Source organism: Kryptolebias marmoratus, linkage group LG10 (assembly GCF_001649575.2).
Source record: "Kryptolebias marmoratus isolate JLee-2015 linkage group LG10, ASM164957v2, whole genome shotgun sequence".
Classification (NCBI taxonomy): domain Eukaryota; kingdom Metazoa; phylum Chordata; class Actinopteri; order Cyprinodontiformes; family Rivulidae; genus Kryptolebias; species Kryptolebias marmoratus.
The window spans coordinates 15714001-15734280 of record NC_051439.1 but is presented as its reverse complement, the minus strand read 5'-3'; the positions used below and the strand labels follow the sequence as shown (position 1 = coordinate 15734280).

Genomic DNA, 20280 nt, shown 5'->3' with positions numbered 1-20280 from the left:
GGCCATAACTCTCATCCCCCCCAAAACCCTCTCTTTCCCACCGCCTTCATCCTCCCCTCCATCCCTCTTTCATCTGCAGCTCCCTCTGTTGATCAAATGCATCTGATCTCATCAAAGCAGAGACCCTCTGCTCATTCAAGCCCCAGCAGACACCCTGGCTTCTTTACTAAGCACTATTTTACATTCATGTTTGAATACCATCGATGGGACAGAATATCTTGTAGACTTTGGTTTTGTGTGGTCCTACACCGCTGCCCGGGGTTATTTTTGTTCTTTTTATGATACTTTCAGGCCAGATCGTGTTTGAAAAAGTAAAATCTTAAGAAGGAAATGAAAGAGCAAAGCCATCTATGCAAATAGGACCCTAATGTGGATTATTTTAAATATTATTTTTTATTGTCTCTATGAATTCTGGCATATAGTGAAGTTCGAGCTGCATTTTTTTCCTGCAGTCTCAATAAATTGTCCTCTAAAGTTATTTATTTATTTTTTTTCTCTCATGGCAACATACCTTCACTTTTTTATTACACGGGAACATTTTTATGGCAGGACAGAAGTGATTGGAGCTTGTAGTGGATGAAAACTGTGATATTCTACCTCCTATAAAGTGTGATTACATTCTCTTTCTGTTGGCAACGTGATTGCACACCGTTTGTGGTTGCTTGTCCGACTGCTGTCAGAGCTGCAGAGAAGCTGGCTGGAGCCGAGGGACCAAGGAGCTGGGAGAGGGAAAAGCAGATCTGGATAATGGAGCAGTAACTCTCTAAAACTCACCATCTGTCTGTATTTGGCTCAAAAACGTGGACCAATAAAGCAAATCTGGTGCGTAATTTGGCGAGGTTCGATCTTTCGCGATTGTTTTAAAAATAAAATGTACCTTTTATAAAGAAGAGGAGTAATTTCTCAATCATGTGAGACGCTGTTATGAGGATTCTGAAGTTTAGAATGACAACAGAACACAGAGATCATATCGAATTATGTTATCTTATCTGGATATATTATTATTTGTTGTAAATGTAACCCGCAAAGCGATATAACATTGATTTAACCGTGCGTCAGTGCGTAATGGCTCACTACTCCAGTCCGGATTTTCCATGTGAGGGGTGCCGGAGCCCTGGAGGTGGATAAGCTGGTAGAGCCCGCTCTCTCTCATGCCATGCTGGGCCACAAGGCTCCGGGAGACGCTGCTACATATCACTGAGAACCGGGATGGAGAAGAGGCGGAGGGGGGAAAGAAAAAAAGTTTCGTTTAAACCTGGCAGAGAAACTTTCAACATGAAGCCTCACTGACGCACCATTTCACCACCACAGCAACACCAACGCTGGGGAAAAGATTGCTTTCCCGTTGAATATATTTCTCACCTCTCAGCTTGTGTTTTTTTCTTCCCCTCTTGTAGTATTTTCTGCGCGCAGGGGCTGGTCGGGGCTTGCTGTCACTGCGCGCTAAGATGCTGGAGTGACTATGGCTGCGCAAGTGGCATCGGTTCCGACCAGAACTAATAATAACAAAAACAAGAAATTATCCGGCGGTTTGGGTCCGGAGCTCAATTCGGGGAAATCCGAAAGAGGAGGGACCGCGCAGCGGAGTGGACCGATGCTGGGCGCCGGCGATGGAACTCTGAATAATGTAGACCATCACCGCCGAAACGAGCTCAGCATGGTCCATTCAACTTCCACCGCTCACATGGGTCCGGATGGCCACGACAAGGTCGGGAATAACCTCACGTCCGCGTCGAATCCGAACACTTCGCCGATGGAGACGGGTCTGATCCCGAACCATAAGCTGAAGTGTGTGGGGAGCGTAGAGCCCCCCCAGTCTCAGCCGGCGCAGCAGCCGCCGCAGTTCGGCCAGTTTGCGCCACATCAGCAGCGACAGATTGAAAGTAACAGCGCCAGCAACAACGGCCAGCCTCCCCGCGGGGAACGAAGTATGGATCACCAACACCACGGTGGGAAAGAGAACCTGTTGGGGGGACAGGAGGACGCGCCGGGGAAAGGTGAGGGGGAGCTCACCTGTAAACCCGCGGAGAGGATGATGAGCTCCAGGTTTGAACACTCGAACCTGGGGCCGCCGAACAACTCCGAGTTTAATAACAATTATTACCCTCCAAGGCCGTGTTATGATCAACATGGCGGGCAGCAGCAACAAAGCAGCGGGATGGGGGTAACCCACTCCTCGGCACACAACAGCATGGAGAACTCCCATGAAGCAGGGTACCACAACAGCCAGTATGGCCAGTACCCAGCATACCGTGCGGGCTACGGCGGCGGGGCCTACGGGATGATGGGCCCCTCTGGATGCAGGCAGCCAGGTAATATGATGATGGGCAGCAACTCTTCAGCTCCCCACGGCAAGTCTCCCCTGGGAGCTGCCTCGGGTGGCTTTCAGAGGTACCCGGGACAGACTTCGCAGCAGCAGCATCCCTCAGGGGCCACTCCGACCCTCAACCAGCTGCTGACATCTCCCAGCCCCATGATGCGAGGTTACGGAGGGGGCTATCAAGACTACGCTGGCCCCACACCTCAGCAGCAAGCCAGCATGAGCCTGGGGAAAGACGTGGGGCCCCAGTACGGAGCCACCTCGGCACACTGGGGAGGGCAGCAGCGGAACCACCCGCTTTCAATGAACCCAGGAAACGGAGGGCAAGGCCTCAGCAGGGCGCAGGTGAGTTCTGGAAACTTCACACGCGCCTCAGTGAACTTCAGCGGTTCAGGGAAATCTGTCAGATGCTGCACGTGCATCCTTAGATCTTGTCTAATTGTTTGTAAAATTTATATTTAGATAACAGGTGCAAAACTTTGACTTTTTATCAGAAATGCAATGTAGAAAAGGAAAGCATTAATTTATTCACAAGAAAAAAAAATAGTAATTATATCACTATAATTTATCCGTTCATATTGAAGTTGTGTATTATTGTGAGGTAGTGTTTTTAAATATCTTGTAATAATAAAAGGTGTGAGCTAAATTCACCTCTCTGCCGACGTGCTGTCAGACACGCTGCAGAACGCCCCGGGCTCAGGACGGGCTGTAGCCGAGGCGTCTGCGAAATGAAGTCAAATATTCATATCCAAAATATATAAATACTTAGAATAAACACTAACAGACAGTAGTAAGTGACCAGCTTTACATGTTTTGGGATGTGTGTGTGTGTGTGATGGACTCCGCGCGCTCTGAGCCGGAGCGCCTCTGCGCCCCGTTCCTCCTCATCACGCAGCTCCGCTCAGGATTTGAATCGTGGAGGTAAACTGGCTAAAAACTCTGCGCACTCCTGGCTCACAGTTGACACCCAGTCTGCCATCTGATTGGCTCCTTTTGGCCCTGCTGGGCAGACTGCATTCAGGGGGGAGAAAAAAAAGAAGGAGAATTCTTGTTGGACGCGCCGCTTTAGTGATGCTGCATTCACGACGTATGGGAATACTCAGACTTGGAGGCCATCCAACTCAGTAATTGACGTTTTATGAAGGTTATAACGTTCCTGATAATTATTCTCATTTGTGCTCGCTCTACAGCACTGTTAGGGTCTCAAAAGAAATTTAAAAAAAAACTCAGTGAAATGCGAAGATAAATAAGAGTTTGCTTCTTTTTATTATTTGTTTTGTTTTTCTTTGTTTTGTTTGACGTTAATGCAATATAGTGAGGTTTTTCTAAGAATAAAAGCAAAAAAAGTCACTTTTTTTATTGAGAGATAGTTTTACACAATAATCCCTGATTGTTGCTGCAGCTCAGATTAAATGCCTTCCTTTCTCGAGGCCACTTTAATTATGAGAAGGATGCAAATGCAACACATTATTTAGGTATTCCTTTTTCTGTTTGGATGGGGGTTCTGGTCGGAAGATTCCTTAAATAGCCCCTAAACTCTGTGCTGCAACACTTCTGTTGTCAACAGCATCCAGACTGACAGCCAGGGGAGGGGGGGGGGAGCTGCCACTTCTGAACTCTGAAGCAAAACATCACAGTGATTTCTTCACAAGAGCCATTATTCTGCAGTTGTTTTTGTTGCACCGAATTATGCGCACCGCTGGATGGCACATCTGGACGACTGGGGGGTACGGAGGTTGAGCGTATCTTATACTAGTATCTGGCTTTTGCAAAACAAAAGCAGTTCATTAGCCTGCATTGTTTCAATCAAAGGCAATTTGTGCTGGATGCTGAGGAAATGAGGTGAACGTTTTAGCGTGGGAGGGTTTGCTGTTGGACTGATTGTATGAAATTATGCTAAGATAGTCACGAGAAATGGAGTAATCTAACTACATATGAATATTAGCCAATGGGTCATTTTGCTTTTGGTAATCTCACTAAGACACAGGGTCTCGGTTTAAAGAAAAACCTGTTTCAAACCAACCTACATAACAATTTAGTTCCACATTTTTAAATTTAAACAGCTTAAGAGCAAAAGCATAGTTTTCTAAGCTGTGTTACCGACTTCTCATAGTCAGTTTTTAGGGCAGATAATTCAAACCAACCAACTCTGAATACAAAAGCACTTCACTTCTGTTTCTTCTCGCACTTTTCCTTTACAGGGAAAAGTGCAGGTTTTTTTTTTTTCTTGACTCTGTACCAACATTTCAGCAGCAGTATATCCGTGCTACGAACACCCTATGTTTAATTCATATTTGGAGCGACAGCGCTGCTCTCCTGTGCCTGTGACAGGCTGTGTGAAAAAAGCCCGAGCGGTGTAGTGAATAATACTGCTTCCAAATTGGCCCAGTGATATGACTGCGCTTTCACTTCAGAGTGCGTTTGGTCGAAGCGCGCCTCTGTCACCTGTTGGCACAGTTTCCCCTCTTTCAAATTCAATTTCCCTCCCTAGTGCTTCTCTTCAGGAGCAAGCTGTGAGCGAATCAAGCGTACCTCATTTACACTGAAGCCCCCCTCCCCGACACTCACTTCTCTGGCCACTAGTGAGAATGAAAACAGACCCACTCTGCATCTTTTCTTTCTGCATGTGCAGTCCTCATGGATGGGTTGACATATTTAAAATCATGTTTTGGTGCTATAAAAAATGACGGCATTTCAAATAATGGTGTTCTGTTTGGAAAACTGAGCGACGTTCAGTGTTTAGGAACTAATATTTACCTGCCTATCAGTCGCTGTCGTCCTCAGTTTTTCCTTCCCGTGCACCTATAGCAGTAATAGCAGCATGTGTGCACTCTTAATGACTTATTTCAGTTTACATCGTAAATGAAACATTTCATCTCTCATTTTCCGAGCATCCGTCTGTTATACACTAATCAGAGCAAACGCACACAAAACAGTGAAAGTAATTAGTAGATAATAATGAGGGCTTCATGAGAGAGAAATAATGTTGTTGCTCAGATAATTACAACAGCAACTCTTTTAAAATTTGACCTAATAAAATAAAAATAAACGTCTACTGATTTATTTTTGCTCAGTGTTTTGCTGTTGATTTTTTTTTTTTTTTTTAAACGGAGTTGAAATCAAAGCTCGGTGGAGCTGCATATCAAAGACTCGACCCAGTCCAAATCCTTGGTAATGTGCTTACCTTGAAATGATCTCTGCTTGCAGTGCTCTCCAGCGCATACTGTTTACATTTCTCTCTTATGAATTATTAGTGTGATATGAACAAAGACTTTATAATGGGAGCAATGCATCAATGTCACTTTGTATTATGCAGCTATCTCAGGGAGCCTCGTGCATAGTGATGGGCCTGACTGTGGCTGCTGGAATTTAATTTATGCATCATGTTCTGCATCAGATGGACAGTCCATGGGGTCTGGCCAGGAAATGGGCCTTAAGGTGTACGTCTGGGTGTTTCACTTTAACTTTGGAGGTGCCTTCTTTCAGATTTTTTCGGTTTTGTGCTCCATCTGATTGTCTGGAACAAACCGAAGCTCCTTCGTCAGCAGCAGGCGGTCCATAGATAGCCCCACCCTTCTCACAATGCCGCCCTATCTCCTGCTCTTTGCCCCCCCCCCTCCCATCAAGCATTTGTTTACGTTTTGTTTACACCTCTGTCTTGGCGAGCCAGCGCCGTGCTGATTAGCACCACTAGAGTGAAATTTTAATTTGCTCTGTTGCGTTCGATAAGGGTCTGTGCTGCGTTTTTCATCTTCTTTGAATGAAACGGGGAGTCTGTGTAGGTAATTGGCAGGCTGGGGTTATCCACGGTCTGCCTGTGCATTCCACAAAACAGCAATTAATTCAGATGTTTTAAAAAATAACTGTCCAGATGCATCACTGAATGTATGCTTGTGTTTTATTAGCTGGATGATAAAATAATTGCATTTCTATATAAATATATCTGGCTACACTGTGCACTCATATCTTCCCCTGGAGTCAAATGTTGGTGTGCAAACGCCCTGAAGGGAGAATTTAATTACTTCTAGCGGGTGTTGATTTTGTGTCAGCTGTTTTTCAGCTCTGGCCTATCTGAACTATCTGTGTCAAAAGGGATGGGGAGGTGGAAAAATAATAGCCCAAGCAGTTTGGGTGGCAAAGAGAAGTTCAAATGTTTAAATGGGAAAATTGGACTTTTATTCAGTAGTTCCAGATCTTTTGGATTTGATTGTCATTTAAGTTTATTTCTTAATCTTGGTCAGAACTAGGTTTGTGCAAAATATAGTATTTATTGTCATCTCGATTTCAGAGGACACATTATCAGCACAGCATAGTACAACACATGGAAAGTACTGAGCATCTGATGACAGAAAACAAGAGACGAGTGAGCTTATGGCAACTCATATCGTCATATTATTCAACAATACTGTCACAGCTTCATGTTTTCCTAATGCAACACCCACCACCCAAAGGGAAAAAATCTTTTAAACTACTGGATAGAATTTAATATAACTCTGAGAAACTAATCATTAGATGTGCGCTTACAACTGAGGAACTTTAAGTCAGCCGAATTCAAGAAGGCTGCCACAGCCAGCTGACCTAAAAAAACACAAAAATGGCTTTAACTCACTCAGTTTGACAAATATTGGCCTAAAACTTGGTGTGAAACTGATTCCAAACACATATTCTGAGGTCTAAAAGATTTAAATGATTGTTTAAAATTCTGAACTTAACTATTTTGTTAAATAGTCATTGAATACACATCTTTAGCTAATTAACCTTTGGAGTCAGTCCAGTTCAACATGGCTGCCACAGCCAGTTAAAATCACCCAACACAAAAATGGCTATAACTCAGTTGATTTTACAGATATTGAGCTTAAATCATAGTAGTAGCTGAGAGTCATCCTCAACACATTTTATATTCCAGGTTTGACCAAAACGACTACAACTGTCTTTACTCAAAATAAGAAGATTTAAGTTTAAAACTCCTTCAAGGAATGCTAGGCCTTTAATTTGTGTGTGTTATCAAGTTTAAGAGTCACAGCTGTATAGTAGATAATTGCTGCCACTTTCTGAGCTTTATAGGTATAATTCCATTAAAAGCAAAAGAAAACTTTAGTAATGCAATCAAGCAAGTTAAGCATGTCCTTAAACATTTATATATGGAGGAAAAGGTTATCTTTCTTTATAGATCCTAATTTCCTTTAACACACACTTGCACGAAGACTTAGTGGCCGTCTTCTCTGGAGGCACAGAGACAGTATGAAGGGCCAGAGATGTGAACATGCAGGCGGTATTTGAAGTGAGTCACATGGAGGGCTGCTGACTTCTGAGGAATGGCTCTGGCTGACTTTACAGAGACAGAAATGGAGAGACAGAGAATCAGTAAGTGACCTCTGGCAAATGTCAGCACAGTTTAAATCCTCTCCCTCTGGAACTTGCCCCACTTCAGCCTTGTGAACAACATGAGGAGGAAAAAGTACTTATGAGTTGTTGGTCTCACAGTGTGAGTGTGTGCGCAAGTGTGTGTGTCTGTCTCTGTGTGTGTGTGTTGGGCATGGGGCCAAGTTGTGATGCCATGTACTTCCCCCAATTCCACCACTGTTCCCAGTCTGACCTTCACAAATGCTAATTAGCCATGTGGAGTTTATAAAGGGAAGTCACCACACACACACACACACACCTCCCCTGTTCATTCCCCTTTTCTTCTGTCCTTCCTTTTTTTCCCTTCATAACTTCATATTCCTTAAAGCAGATGGTTCCCCGATTGAACTCACTTTTGAAGTAGTCTCTTTTTTTCTTTCTTCTTATTTTTTGTGCCTGTAAATGCACTTTTATTGGCCATCAGAAGCATGCACGGTCACCCAGGAGACCAGCAGTGAGTTTAGAAATATGTAGACAGCAGGGATATTTTACCAAACATTCAGATATAACACTGAATAGCTCCGTGAGCTACATCTTAAAACACCTTCTTGTCCCTACTTATAATTTCTCCTTTTAGACTAAGAGAAATAATAGTAAACACAACCTTCATTGTCCCCTGAAGAGCCGGTAATGATCAGTTAGTGAACCTATTTTAAGATCCATCTCCTCCTTCCTTTTCTTTGTGTAATAAAATCAATAGTTTAACAAATCAAATCAGTTCAACAACAAAAAAAGAAAGTAATTGTCCATACATTTGAAGTCTTCTTTATTTGTTAATTTTCAATTAATTCAGCTCGTCTTTTAGAAGGTAATCTTTAACTCAAATGAATTGGAGCCTTGAATTAAGTTTAACAAATATAATACTTTACATGTAAGAAAATAAAAATTAAAGCAAAGTTAAAATCTTATTTACCTTATTCAGTAAATCCTGCTCTGTGTTTATATAGGTATTATTCAGAAAACATTGATTATTGGTTTTAGTGTCTAATAAAATACAGAGTCCTATAATTTTGTGTATGTATATGACTCTATGTAAATAAATTTTATGCCATCACTTTCCAGCTTGTGGAAAAAAATCATCACCATCATCTATCACTTTACACATCAAGGACTCTGCAGTTCTCAGTGTTTCTGCCTGACTGTAGGCTGTGCACTCCAGTCACACATCATGCTGTTTGGTTTGAGTTGATCCTAATCAGCGCTGGCATGGTAGCACCGTAACGCTAAGCTCGAAAAAAAAAAAAAAACCAGCGTGTTGCTGCTGTTGTTAGTGAAGCGCAAAAGAGACCAAAAATAGAAAAGAAGACAGGTCAGGAAACGTTACAAAAAATCATTTTAAATGAGCTACAAATGCATTTTTTTTCCCCCTTTAGCACAAATTTAGCTTTCGCACACACATTCGTGGTTAACATTAGCATAAGACATTTAAATTTGAGGGATCTTTTGGTCCCCAGAAAGCTGCTGGATTCCCCCTCCACCAATTATCCTGATTCACCTCTCTCAGCCTTCCGAGGAGAAATCTGCCTGGATTTTTGTACAGTTTTAGAGAAACATCTAAAGCCATTTGCAGACTCATCGGGGCTGTAAATATCAACCATGGTTTATATTTAGGAAGCAGAATCCTTAATAGCTTTGTGTGTGTGGTGGAATATACCGTAAATTTATAGACACTGGTCTTAACAGGACACTTGTGGTCACTTCCGGAGGAATGAGTCAACATTAGGATCAATTTTTACTCCACAGTTTTGGATACAACTTCCCGCCACATCCTTTTCTCTACAAAAAAACATGCACAGTGGACAAACATGCATATTTTAGGGTTGTTTTTTTCTGCAGGAGATCCTGTCTGTGGGATTAGAGGTCATGTTAGAGTGCAGTTTGCTGCAGTGCATGTTAAACAGCGTAGTCAAACTTGGTGTTTTTCTCGTACATCTGCGATAAAATCTTTTCCAAACTTTGACAGAGCCTGAGCGAGCTGGGTTAGACATTAACCACACAAGTGAACTTTATTTTCAGGTTTAAATGTCTTATTTTTTAAGATGTTAATTCCTCCAAAGAATGTCAATACGGGCCACAGGAGCAGCTGTTTGCTGTGCGCAGTTAATCTCGCCGTGCCCGCGTGTTTCATTGTGCCTCTGTGTGCGTGCACGTTTGCATTTGCACGTGCCCCCGCCCCTGCTCAATGAACATCCATTGTTACTGTTGGCTAAACATGCAAAGGTTACTGTAATGTCAGACACATGCCAGAGGGGAGTGTGGAATACCACATTAACATAATCCATAGAAGGCCGTCCTATTTACAAACATGGCTGTGCCGGGCTGATGGCCACAGCGCTGCAGGAGCACATGACTGCTCATGCTGCCACTGCGCTGCACGAGACTAAACCGTGGTGGGGGGGTCACAACAGAATGATGCTTCTATTTAAAAAAAAAAAAAAAAGCCACAAACATTCTGTTAGACATCAGCTTGCATCTTATAATTCTTAGACAAATGTAAGATGGTGCTCTCTTATCTGACCTTCTGACCCCTGGGTGCACATGTCAACAGTTTTGGTTTACAGCAAAAACTTTTTTCATATTAGCAAAATAGACTATTTAAATTCAACAGTTTTAAAACTACTATCAGGTTTCTCTATCACTGCCCGATGCCAAAGACGTAGGTGGAGCAACAGTGCTTTTGCTTGCGTCTGTGTGTGTTTGTTTTGTTTGTACTGTTAGCGAAATATCTCATGAACCAGTGGACGAATTTGGATGAAACGCTCAGAAATTAATAGTTGGATAAATATCTACAGCAGATTACCTTTTGAAGTCACTACTTTTCAAGATGGCCGCCACAGCTAAGCAATATTAAAAAACATAAAAATGGCTGTGACTACAGCTTATTCCAAGTTGAAAATAATGTAAAGTTCATGTGGTAGTATCTGAACACATACATTAATCATTAACACATCTTGCATAATATACATTACTTCAAGGAATGCTAAGTATCTATAATTTTTTTGTTTATTTATATATAGATGGCAGTAAGTTTGTTTTTTTGGAGTCGCTGCAGAGATGAAAACGAAGGAGCCACTGGTCTAATATTTAAAGCATTCAGTGTTAATTAGATGTTTTATGGTGCTTCAGACAGCTGATGTGTTGTCCTCTCACCCGCTGAGGCTGGAATCTGTGCCGGCAGTCGGGGTGATTGTTTGGATAATTACATGTGAGCAAGCCAGATAGAAGCCTCACACTGCACTTAAAAAGAAAGAAAAAACTTTTTTTTAAAATACTTTTACAGCTCAGTTTGACTTCACTGGTCAGCATTATTTTGAGGAAGCCATTGTTTTCACTCACATAACTTGCAATTTAATTAGTCTGTCTTTGGAAATTCCCTGCGTGTGTTGTGGTTTTTGTCGGGCACTACAGACTCCCGCAGCTCCCAGTCTTTCCTCAACTTCTTCTTTTAATACATAGGCCGTATTTAAAAAAAAAAAAAAAAAAAGCCAAGTCATGTAGTCATGTGTGGAAACTTGTGCAAATTCCTGCTTTTCTCCTCTGTATTTTAAAGCAGGAAACAATTCCTCCACCTTCTCCTGCTGTTGTCTCGTTTTTTTTTTTTTTTTTTCCCTTTAACTGTTTCCAAGTCTGTCTTTCTGTCTATTGAGTGGAAGTTGTGGGTGACCTTGACTGGTGACTGCAGTGCCTACTCATTAAGTAGTAAAGATGAATAGTTCCATTATAGCAGAGGGGAAAGAATAAGCAGGGCCAATTAGTGGTAATTAACAGCAGAGAGGGTGAAGCACTCTGGAGGGCATCCTGACCTGGAATCTGGAGGGGGCAGAGGGGAGCAGAGAGCATGTATGTGAAGGAGATTTACCTATGGAAATTAGGAAATGTATGTGTTTTGTGCACACTTGTGTGTACCTGGAAGTAAATCATTGTGATCACACGTGCATTGTGTTTTGTATACATAAATGCAAAAAAAGCTTTGTTTTATTGGTATTAGTGTGAACTTTGTGTTTGTTCCATGTTCATTATAAAGTGAAACACAATGTGTGTATCCTTGTAGACATTTTGACATGCTGACAGATGGGAAAATCTCATGGGGATCCGGCATGTTCGAACAATTAGAGGTGATGAGGTCAATAGCCGTCAACACCTCTCTTTGACTTTTGACTCCTGATGTGATGTCACTTTTCCTCCTTCCACCCAGGGAGCTTGTTAGGTCTGTGAATGAAAAAACCCAAAATGCCAAGCCCATATACCGTGAGCGCTAATGAACATTGTATGATAATTTTTGTTCATAACTGGGAGATTTTTGTTTATACTGATATGCTAAATTTCATCATCTTGGCATCAAGGATAAATTCAAGGTTGTTCTGTGAGAGACTCTGGCTGTACTTTTCCTCTTTGTCTTTTTTTTTCCTCCTTCTCTTTGACAGCAGCTGATTTACTCACCCTGCCCACTTTGTGTTTTTGTAATCAGTTCTTAGTTGTCACAGGTTTGCAGTGTTTTGGGTGAAACTACAATGAGACTTACAAATGAGTTCTCATCTAAATATATTGATCTCACTGTTTTAATGGAACCGCTAAAAATATAGGGTCTGTATCGGGTTTGTCTTGTGCTGAAAATACAGCAGTACAATAAAATATGCAAATATTATGATACAGTTTGATATGGTTTAATACAATACTACTTTTATTGTCAGCTTTCAGTGAAATCTTGCATCCCTACTCTGTCCAAGTGTTAAATAAACACAATTTCAGTTTAAGCTTTACAAAAAGGCTGCTGAACCAGGCCACTCTGTAATACCGCATAACTCTGAATCGCTCACTTATAAATCAACAAGGAAGTTCCTGCAAGTCAGTGAAGCAATTTTCAAAAGACCTGGGAACACATGCTTGTGTTCGTACTTTAACAGACGTGTTAGAATTGGCGGTTTCTGAGAGCGATCGAGCATTTGTAAAGGCTAAAGATTTTTTAAAGGATTTGGCAGAGTGCTGGCAAAGTGCTGCTTTCAAAGCCTCTGAAATTGCAATGCCTGGTAAATGGATGGTTTGAGAAGTATACAATGTATTAGAAGTCAATTGTGCATGGGAGGGCCTATTTTCCATATCACTAGCTGAACAAGTGTGTTACCGTGTTTGTGTGTGTGTAGCTGTTGCATCTCTACCTTTTGGACACACATATTCAGACTATTCAAGCCACTGCTCCCATCTATGTTCTCCTGTTGCTTCAGCATCTTGAGGCTCAGGTTTGTCATTATAGTGGTTTTGGGGGAAGGGGATTCATATAATAGAAATTACCAGCAGTAATGGCCTTGTTCCCCACATCCCACATATTCATTCCCTTTCCCTCTTCTGACATTTGTTTTATGGCTGCTTGCATATCAAATATTTAAATAAACAGAATCAGGGGGCTTCGGCTGAGTTTTGCCCGGGGCTGAGGGTGATGGTGGGAGCTGAGGCAGAGGGAGGAAGGGGACGGATGATGACATTCATGTCTGAAACAAGGAAAAAGAAACAGGGTGGGTTGGGGGTGCTAGTGGGAGTTAAAGCAGCAGCAGCGGTGGAGACAAAGTGGGAGTAAAAATGCTTCGCTTGACTCCAATCAAAGCGGGTGGAGAAAGGCGATGTGGTATTTTTTATTTTTTTGCTTACGCCTGGCAGCGGCGGTGACAGACGGCTGTGCGTGCATATGAGCGCACAAGTGTTTAAGTGCATGCGCGCATTGTTGCGGGGCTCATCCGTCAAGGTTTTCTGGGGACGCAGGAGGATGTGGGAGAAGGCCCTTGTGGCTCATAAAAAAGCAGCCCGCTGCACTGAAGCAATATCAGTTGCATGACAAGCGGCGAGAAGATCAGAGAACAACACAAAGTAACGAAGGGGAAAATAAAAGACAAAGTGAAAAGAAGCTAAGTGCAGAGGAACAAAGAGACAGCACAGGGTAAAGAAAAGACAAAGAAGAGAATTTATCTCCTTTATTTTGAAGGAGATAAAGGTGATCAATGATTGTAATCAGTATATTAGCTATACACTGAGCATATACAGTATATGTATATGTTTACAATGTTACTTGAGCTGGTGTCTGTAGCCAGTCCATTACTGTCAGGCTAATCTTAAAATAATTAATTGCAAAGTCGCCACTTTCTAAAGAGTATTGTAATTGAATCCTAAATTAGGCTTGGGAACGAGGACGCGTCCTGCTTTGCTGCAAGTCTGTTCCCATTCTCCAGTCTCACACACACTCCCTCTCTCTCAAACACACACACATACGCTTCAATGAGTTGCATGCGGAGGCGTTCAGAAGAAGGGGGAAAAAAAAGACAACAGGCGAAGGAAATGCTAATGAAATGCATATTTGGGGAGAAAGGGGCCATCTATAATTTAGCTGTGCTCTTTATATGTGAATGATGTGTGTGCAAGTGCTGTGATTTATTTTTGTTGTGGAGAGGGATAATTCTGTCAGAGTGGGCTTTTCTTCTTGTAAACAAATGTGGGGAAAAGAGCCGAATAAAAGTGCAGTAATAAAGTAAACAGAATTTTATGAATACATTTAGCTGGTGGCGTGAATAATTTGTAAACGGGACAGAGGGGTTTGATAAAAGACAGATGATGGATATGGCTGAGGCTTTATTTCCTGATATTTGGGGGTTGGACTCCAATTCAGTTCTTTTGTACTTGTGTCCACTTTTTTTGCCTCCATTTAATTTTTTTCTCACACGTTTAGGAACATAGCATCTTACACAAGAGACTTTACTTAAAGCAACCTGCTCAGTGGGATTTCACGTACAGCCACTTCTTCCTCACTTATGACCCCTGCAAAACTATAGGTCATAGAACTCTTTTGATCAAAGCTCCTGGAAAAAGGTCCATCCTCTATAAAAGTCCTCCCGGCTCCATAACTCTGACAGGAGCCCATGAAAAAAAGATGGCAGAAGGTGTGGGGTCAGGGGACACTTTGCAGGGCCTTACTGGAAACTAAAAAGTCAACAGATGCCTTTTGTAAGATCAAAAAAAAAAGAGGGACCTTGGTTACATGCAGTAACTTTCAAGCCTTTTCTCATAATTGAAGAGAATTTTTATTACAAATTTTGTCCTAAAATGACTTCAAATATAAATATATTTCTTTGCATTATAGCCTAAAACGCAGAGAAAATAATGGATTAGGTCTCAAAAACACTGCAGCAAGTTGGATACCTTTAGGCAGTTTTATAACACTTAGGAACCAGTCTAACCACTTTGCCAACATGTTGGTCCTTGTTATTCACCCTGATGCACTTAACTTTCTACTTTAGATTAGGCTTTCTTACCCCTTGTCGCAAAAATACATAGAGCTTAAATTATAATAAAATACCTTAGCTTCAATGCAAGTCTGGCTACATCTGTATGAGGAATCAAACATTCTCTATGCTGTTTTCCAAATGTTTGAAACCTGTTCAATTCCTATTTGATCCAGATCTGACAGCCCCAAACTTGGCTCAGAACATCCCATTTTCTCCTGGCTGGCAGAGATGAATAACAGCAGAGAGGACAATATTGTGGTCCAGCTAAGCACGGCTGACTCTTCTGTCTCTGTGATCCCTTTATCAATAAGGAACACAGGCCTGTCAGAAGGCCTGCCAACTGTCTGACTATCCACACACCGCCTGCTCTCCACGCAACATCTGGACACAGATGGTACACGCTGATCTCACACACACAAAATACATGTTTTACTGTTACTGGCAGACTTTCAGACACGCTGTGCATTTACAGTTTGTCAAAATAGCAAATTCTGTGTGTGTGAATTCTTGTATTCCCACACACAAACATAGTTTTCTTTTATTTGTTGTGTACTTGTACACAACAAGTACACAAGCTGGAAAACACAAAGTTCATGGAAACAAATCAGTTCAGTCCAGGAGATGTTCATTATAATTTTTAATATGGTCTTGTAGAAATATAATGGTGTCTTTAACTGCAAGTATCACTCAATTTCCCAGTCATATGTTATTCATATGGTCTGGCAAAAAGAGTCCACAATAAACATGGCTGCCCTGAGGCTCAAGCAATAATGGGAAGTAAATGGCGGAGTTCACTGTGAGTCAGAGGTGCGTATGTGCAGCCAGGCCATGCATCAAGGCTCCCACAGGCCCAGAGCCTCCCATTGATCGACCCAGCACCCCCACCTCATGATTCCATCCAACTTCAGTGATTGATTCCCAGTCACGGCCCAGGAGATGGGAGGCCTGGCCTGGGCTTATAGAGCCTGCGGCCTCCCAGAGGGTGACCTGGAGGGACTGCGGGGAGGGGGGTTATTTCCAGGGCCCATAACAGCAGTCCAGAAGATCATTTCTGGAGAAGCTTTCACAGTGGGTATGGAGGGAATGGAGACACATTCATTACAGGAGAAAATTAAAGCCACATCTGCTGCTGCCTTGACCTCTCTATGGAACTGTGTGAAAAACAAAGCAGGAGAGTGCTGGGGTTTGTGTTGAAGGTTAGCGGAGATATGTGGAAGGGTTAGGCAGGGAAGAACAATACCTTTAGTCACACACTAAAAATCCTAATTGTGAAAATACATTTTCCAATTTTACTATATTCAAACCTCCGACCTGCTGTGATTCCATTCGTACTGAACATTGCTGCTGCTGTGATTCAAGAGGCCCCTCTCCATGTCACTTTATGGCGCTTGAGCAGAGGGGGAAAATTATATGAAGATCTTCTTTTTTTAATTAACTTCATGAATTTCCAGCTGAGCTATCAGATGTGGGGTCCTTGTGTGTCGTGCTGAGTCCAATAATGAAATCAATCAGGTTCAAATTGTTTCAGGTGACTATTAATGAGTATCTAATATCTGCCTGAGGAAAGAAGGTCAGGATAGCTGTTTGTGTTTTTGTTTTTAAGTGATGGATCACCTACAGGAGAAATATGGATGGTTACACCCGGAGGGACTGGGCAATGCTCCAAAACAAACAGCCTGAATGCAAATTTGTGTTTTGGTGGGAAAACTCTCAAATGCACGGCAGGAGTGAGCTAATTTGACACCTTCCCCTTTTTTAATAGAAACTCTTCATTAATTAGCAGCATACTAGCATGTTTCAGAACTGCTAAACAAAATCAAGGTGGGAAAATTGGGGGAAAAAACTTTAATAAAGGGGAGGGGGACTTATAGTGGTTTTGCTTTAGATACTTCCATATTCATAATTTACACAGTTTCCTGTTTCTTCCACCTCCTAGCCCGAGGAGCTTGTTAAGCTATGTCTTACAGGTAGACTAATGGATGGAGGAGATCGGCCCCTCAGGACCCTTTAGCATCATTTCTGTTGGTCTAGTCGCTTAGTATTCACTTATGTATTTTCACCTTCCTCTGAGCACAATAACATAAGTAACCATTGTTAATTCATAAACACATTTGGCAAAACATGGTGCCTCGTTCATATTTATTTGAGTACCAGGAAAGCAGTTTGTCTTGCAGACCGTTCCACCAGCAAAGGTGGTAATTTTCTTTAAATAAAGAAGAAATTTAGCCTGCATATTTTATGCCAGCATTTCTGCTTGGCATGAGGAAATGTGGGAAGTTAAAGGGCAGCACATTTTTTCTTAACGACATCATCTGTGTCTTTGGGGCATATGGAGTTATTGTTATTTTCTTCCACCTGCCCTTTTTTTCCTTTCCTTCATTTGGTTGTGTAACACCATCTCTCCATTTTGTTCTGCAGGCTCATGAAGTTAAAGAGGAGCACATTTTTCTTGTTCCACTGTGGACCTTGGTTGAGATGGTTTTTATTTTTTTCAGTGACACTTGGCTGTTCGAACCAAAACAAAAAAACAAGATGCAATTGGTGTGTCTATAAACACTATAAGAACAAGAGTGAAGTAATTATGATCTTTAACTGGATAATAATAATCCAAAAGAATGTCCCCTGGAAAATGAGTTCTATGTTTCTAACTGTGTGTTTGTTTTCATCCATGAGTGCCTTCTTCTGGCTTTGGAAATCTGAATGAATTCCATCTGGGAAAACTGCATCCAGCCAGAAGATTTGACTGCCAAATTTGCAGCATGCGTTCTTTCACACATGTTTCCTCCACTGTTTGCAGACGATTGCATTTTATTTGTTTTCATTCTCTAATGGCGTGTCGCAGGCATGTCAGCCGCATCTCGTTTTGTCGTTGAGATTTTCTCCCACTTTTCTTTTTCCCAGCCGCCTCTTTAGCTCCCAGTCTCGGTGAAGGAAAAGGGCTCTGGCAACCCCATGACCCCAATCTCAGTTGAGACAGATGAAGCAGCCTCTCGCCTCCTCCTTCCTCCCTCTCCTTTCCTTTCCCCTATCATTCCCCTCCTCCCTTCTCTTAATGACGTCTTTGTGCAGGCCGTGACGAACCGAACGCTCGGCAACTTTTCCCGATGCACATGGGAGGGGGTTCGAGGGCTGGATGGGTTTCTGAGCGGGTGTCTGTGTGCTGTGTAAATATTGGTGTCAAACGTAGAGGGCACGTTGATCACCAGCTCCGAGGACAGCGCAGGAGAGAGACCAATTATATGCACTGCGCCAAACACAAAAGCACGCATAACAACAGCTTCTTATCTGGCTTCTCTTTGTCTGCCTTTCTTCCTCACCTCACAGCCTCATTGGGAAACATACAGTGTGTATGTAAACAATTCACCTGCTTTCTCTATAGCTGTCACTCCCTGCACCTCTCTTCTCAGATAATTTCATGCTTCCCATTCCCAGCCAGTCTTCATGCCTTGCTGCCTGTGCCATCCAGGCATATTGGGCTGAGGAAATGCAATTTGGCTCTCCTCGTCTCCCCGTGGACCTGTACTACTATTCACACTGTCATTCGTTATGAGTCTTTTTACTAACAAGGCGTGCATGCTGAGATGCAGGATCAGATTGCGTTTCAAGACATAATTCACCGAGTTTGCTCGTCTTTGTGATGAAGCAGACACATGGGAATGCTAACATGCACACAGCTCAGCTTCTTGGCTGCACAATAACAGCACAATGAGTTCTGTTTTTTAGGGTCACAGGATAGATCTGTGAAAGCTAAGTGTTGTTGTTTTGTTGTGTTTCATTGACTTGTTTGAAATCTGGCAGTGAGATGAAGTGATGAGCCGACACTAATGAGCGATCTATTCCTCATGGAGGCCGGGCAGGGAGGAGTTAACAGCGCGCTGCTCCTCTCCTCTCTGCTTGATGACATCAGTATTGTCTCTGCATCCATGAAATTAATTTTTCTAATCTTAGTCAGCAGGAGCGAGGGAATTTGCACACATTAATATGGAACTCGATATGCATTCGCCCTCTGCAGCAGTCTCTTTTCTTCTCTTTTTAACTTCCTCCCTCCTCCTCTTCCATCTTTACACCCTATTTTTTTTCTCCATCTATTAGACTCAAATGGGTTTCAGGGCTGAAGCATGCAGCTTTGTTACAGAGGCCAAGGTATCACTGGACCCTGCAGTACAAAAAAAGAGCTGAAGAGCACTCTGCTGTATGGTACAGATAAATAACATAAAAGACGAGGATGATTCTCCCAGCAGACCAGGCGGCTCTGGCTGCAGCACGTTGAATCTCCAGAGACAGACGCAGTGGAGAGGATAAAGAGGATCTGTTGACAATAATTATCTGTATTTGTTTCTCTACACAAATACACACAGGCTAAAACGATTTCAAATTAAAGCCGGCACTCTGCTGCAGCCCATTCAAGAAAGAGAAGACAATTGGTGCCGAAAAGGCATTATCTGATATGTATTTTTAACATAAAATTGTTAAATTACATTAAGTTGCAACACGTGACTGCTTAATATTTACACACCTTGAAGAATATCTTGGTGTCTGGATTTGCAGAACAACAATACTTGCCGCGTGCCCTAGTTCAACGGTTCTACAGAAACTATTACCTACCTAACAGGAAAGAATTCCTGCCCCAGACGGTATTAAACCACCTGGTGATATAAAGGATCAAAACAGAATTGCTCTTTTGGGGTTCAGCCAATTTTTGAAGTAGCTGTTTCTCAATAAAGCAGCTTGTAGCCCATAAAGAACATATGAAGGAACATCTTTTATTGCATTGTTGTTTGTGTAGAGACAACCATGTTGTTCAACTTATATAAACCCTGAAGGCTGGAATCTGAAGCTCACTGTATTTTTTACCACAACCTGAGTAAGCTTGTGTCAAAATTTGAAGCCAATACACACGGGTTAGCTTCGTTCATGATTGCAGATTTCTTTATTCAGGGAATTTCTTCAATTAAAATCAAGTTTCAGTATTAACCATTTACCAACGGAGTTTTGTTTCTTTGATCGCAGTGCGCATCTCACAATCCACATTTTCTAGCCCCTTTGTGTTTAGCATTTTGTCTTTTTCTGATTAACAACTTAGCACATTAAAGAGAGAGGGAGCAAAATCATTTTTTCCAACATAAAACTGTTGTCGATTGAGCTCAGAAAAGCAATTTAGCAGGTTTCACCCAGCAGTAATTTCACCCATGTTCTCTTTTAATGGCTTTGTTTTGGAAGAAAGAAAAAGGGAAAAAAAAAGAGCTCACAAGGATTGGAGCGTTGGAGAAGAGTTCATAAATTGAATTT

General features: G+C 42.1%; 1 protein-coding gene and 1 long non-coding RNA gene across 3 annotated transcripts in view; one reads left to right on the top strand and one right to left on the bottom strand.

Moving 5' to 3' along the window:
- Positions 1-617: 617 nt before the first annotated feature.
- On the bottom strand, positions 618-1488 carry LOC119617408. Its single transcript, XR_005233651.1, has 4 exons — positions 1363-1488; positions 1075-1197; positions 878-933; positions 618-719 (listed from the first exon to the last, which is right to left on the bottom strand). It is a non-coding gene; the product is annotated as an uncharacterized LOC119617408 (long non-coding RNA).
- LOC108236275 (AT-rich interactive domain-containing protein 1B) overlaps positions 715-20280 on the top strand; it is a 156158-nt gene continuing 136592 nt past the window's right edge. Inside the window, exon 1 of one of the 2 annotated variants that reach the window (XM_017416840.3) lies at positions 715-822. Coding sequence is in view for 1 of the 2 variants with exons in the window: in XM_017416831.3 (XP_017272320.1) it covers positions 1463-2665 (1203 nt within the window). In the remaining variant the exon portion in view is untranslated. Of the gene's footprint in view, positions 823-1174; positions 2666-20280 lie in introns of those variants that run through there. The other variant, XM_017416831.3, reaches the window with a different exon arrangement.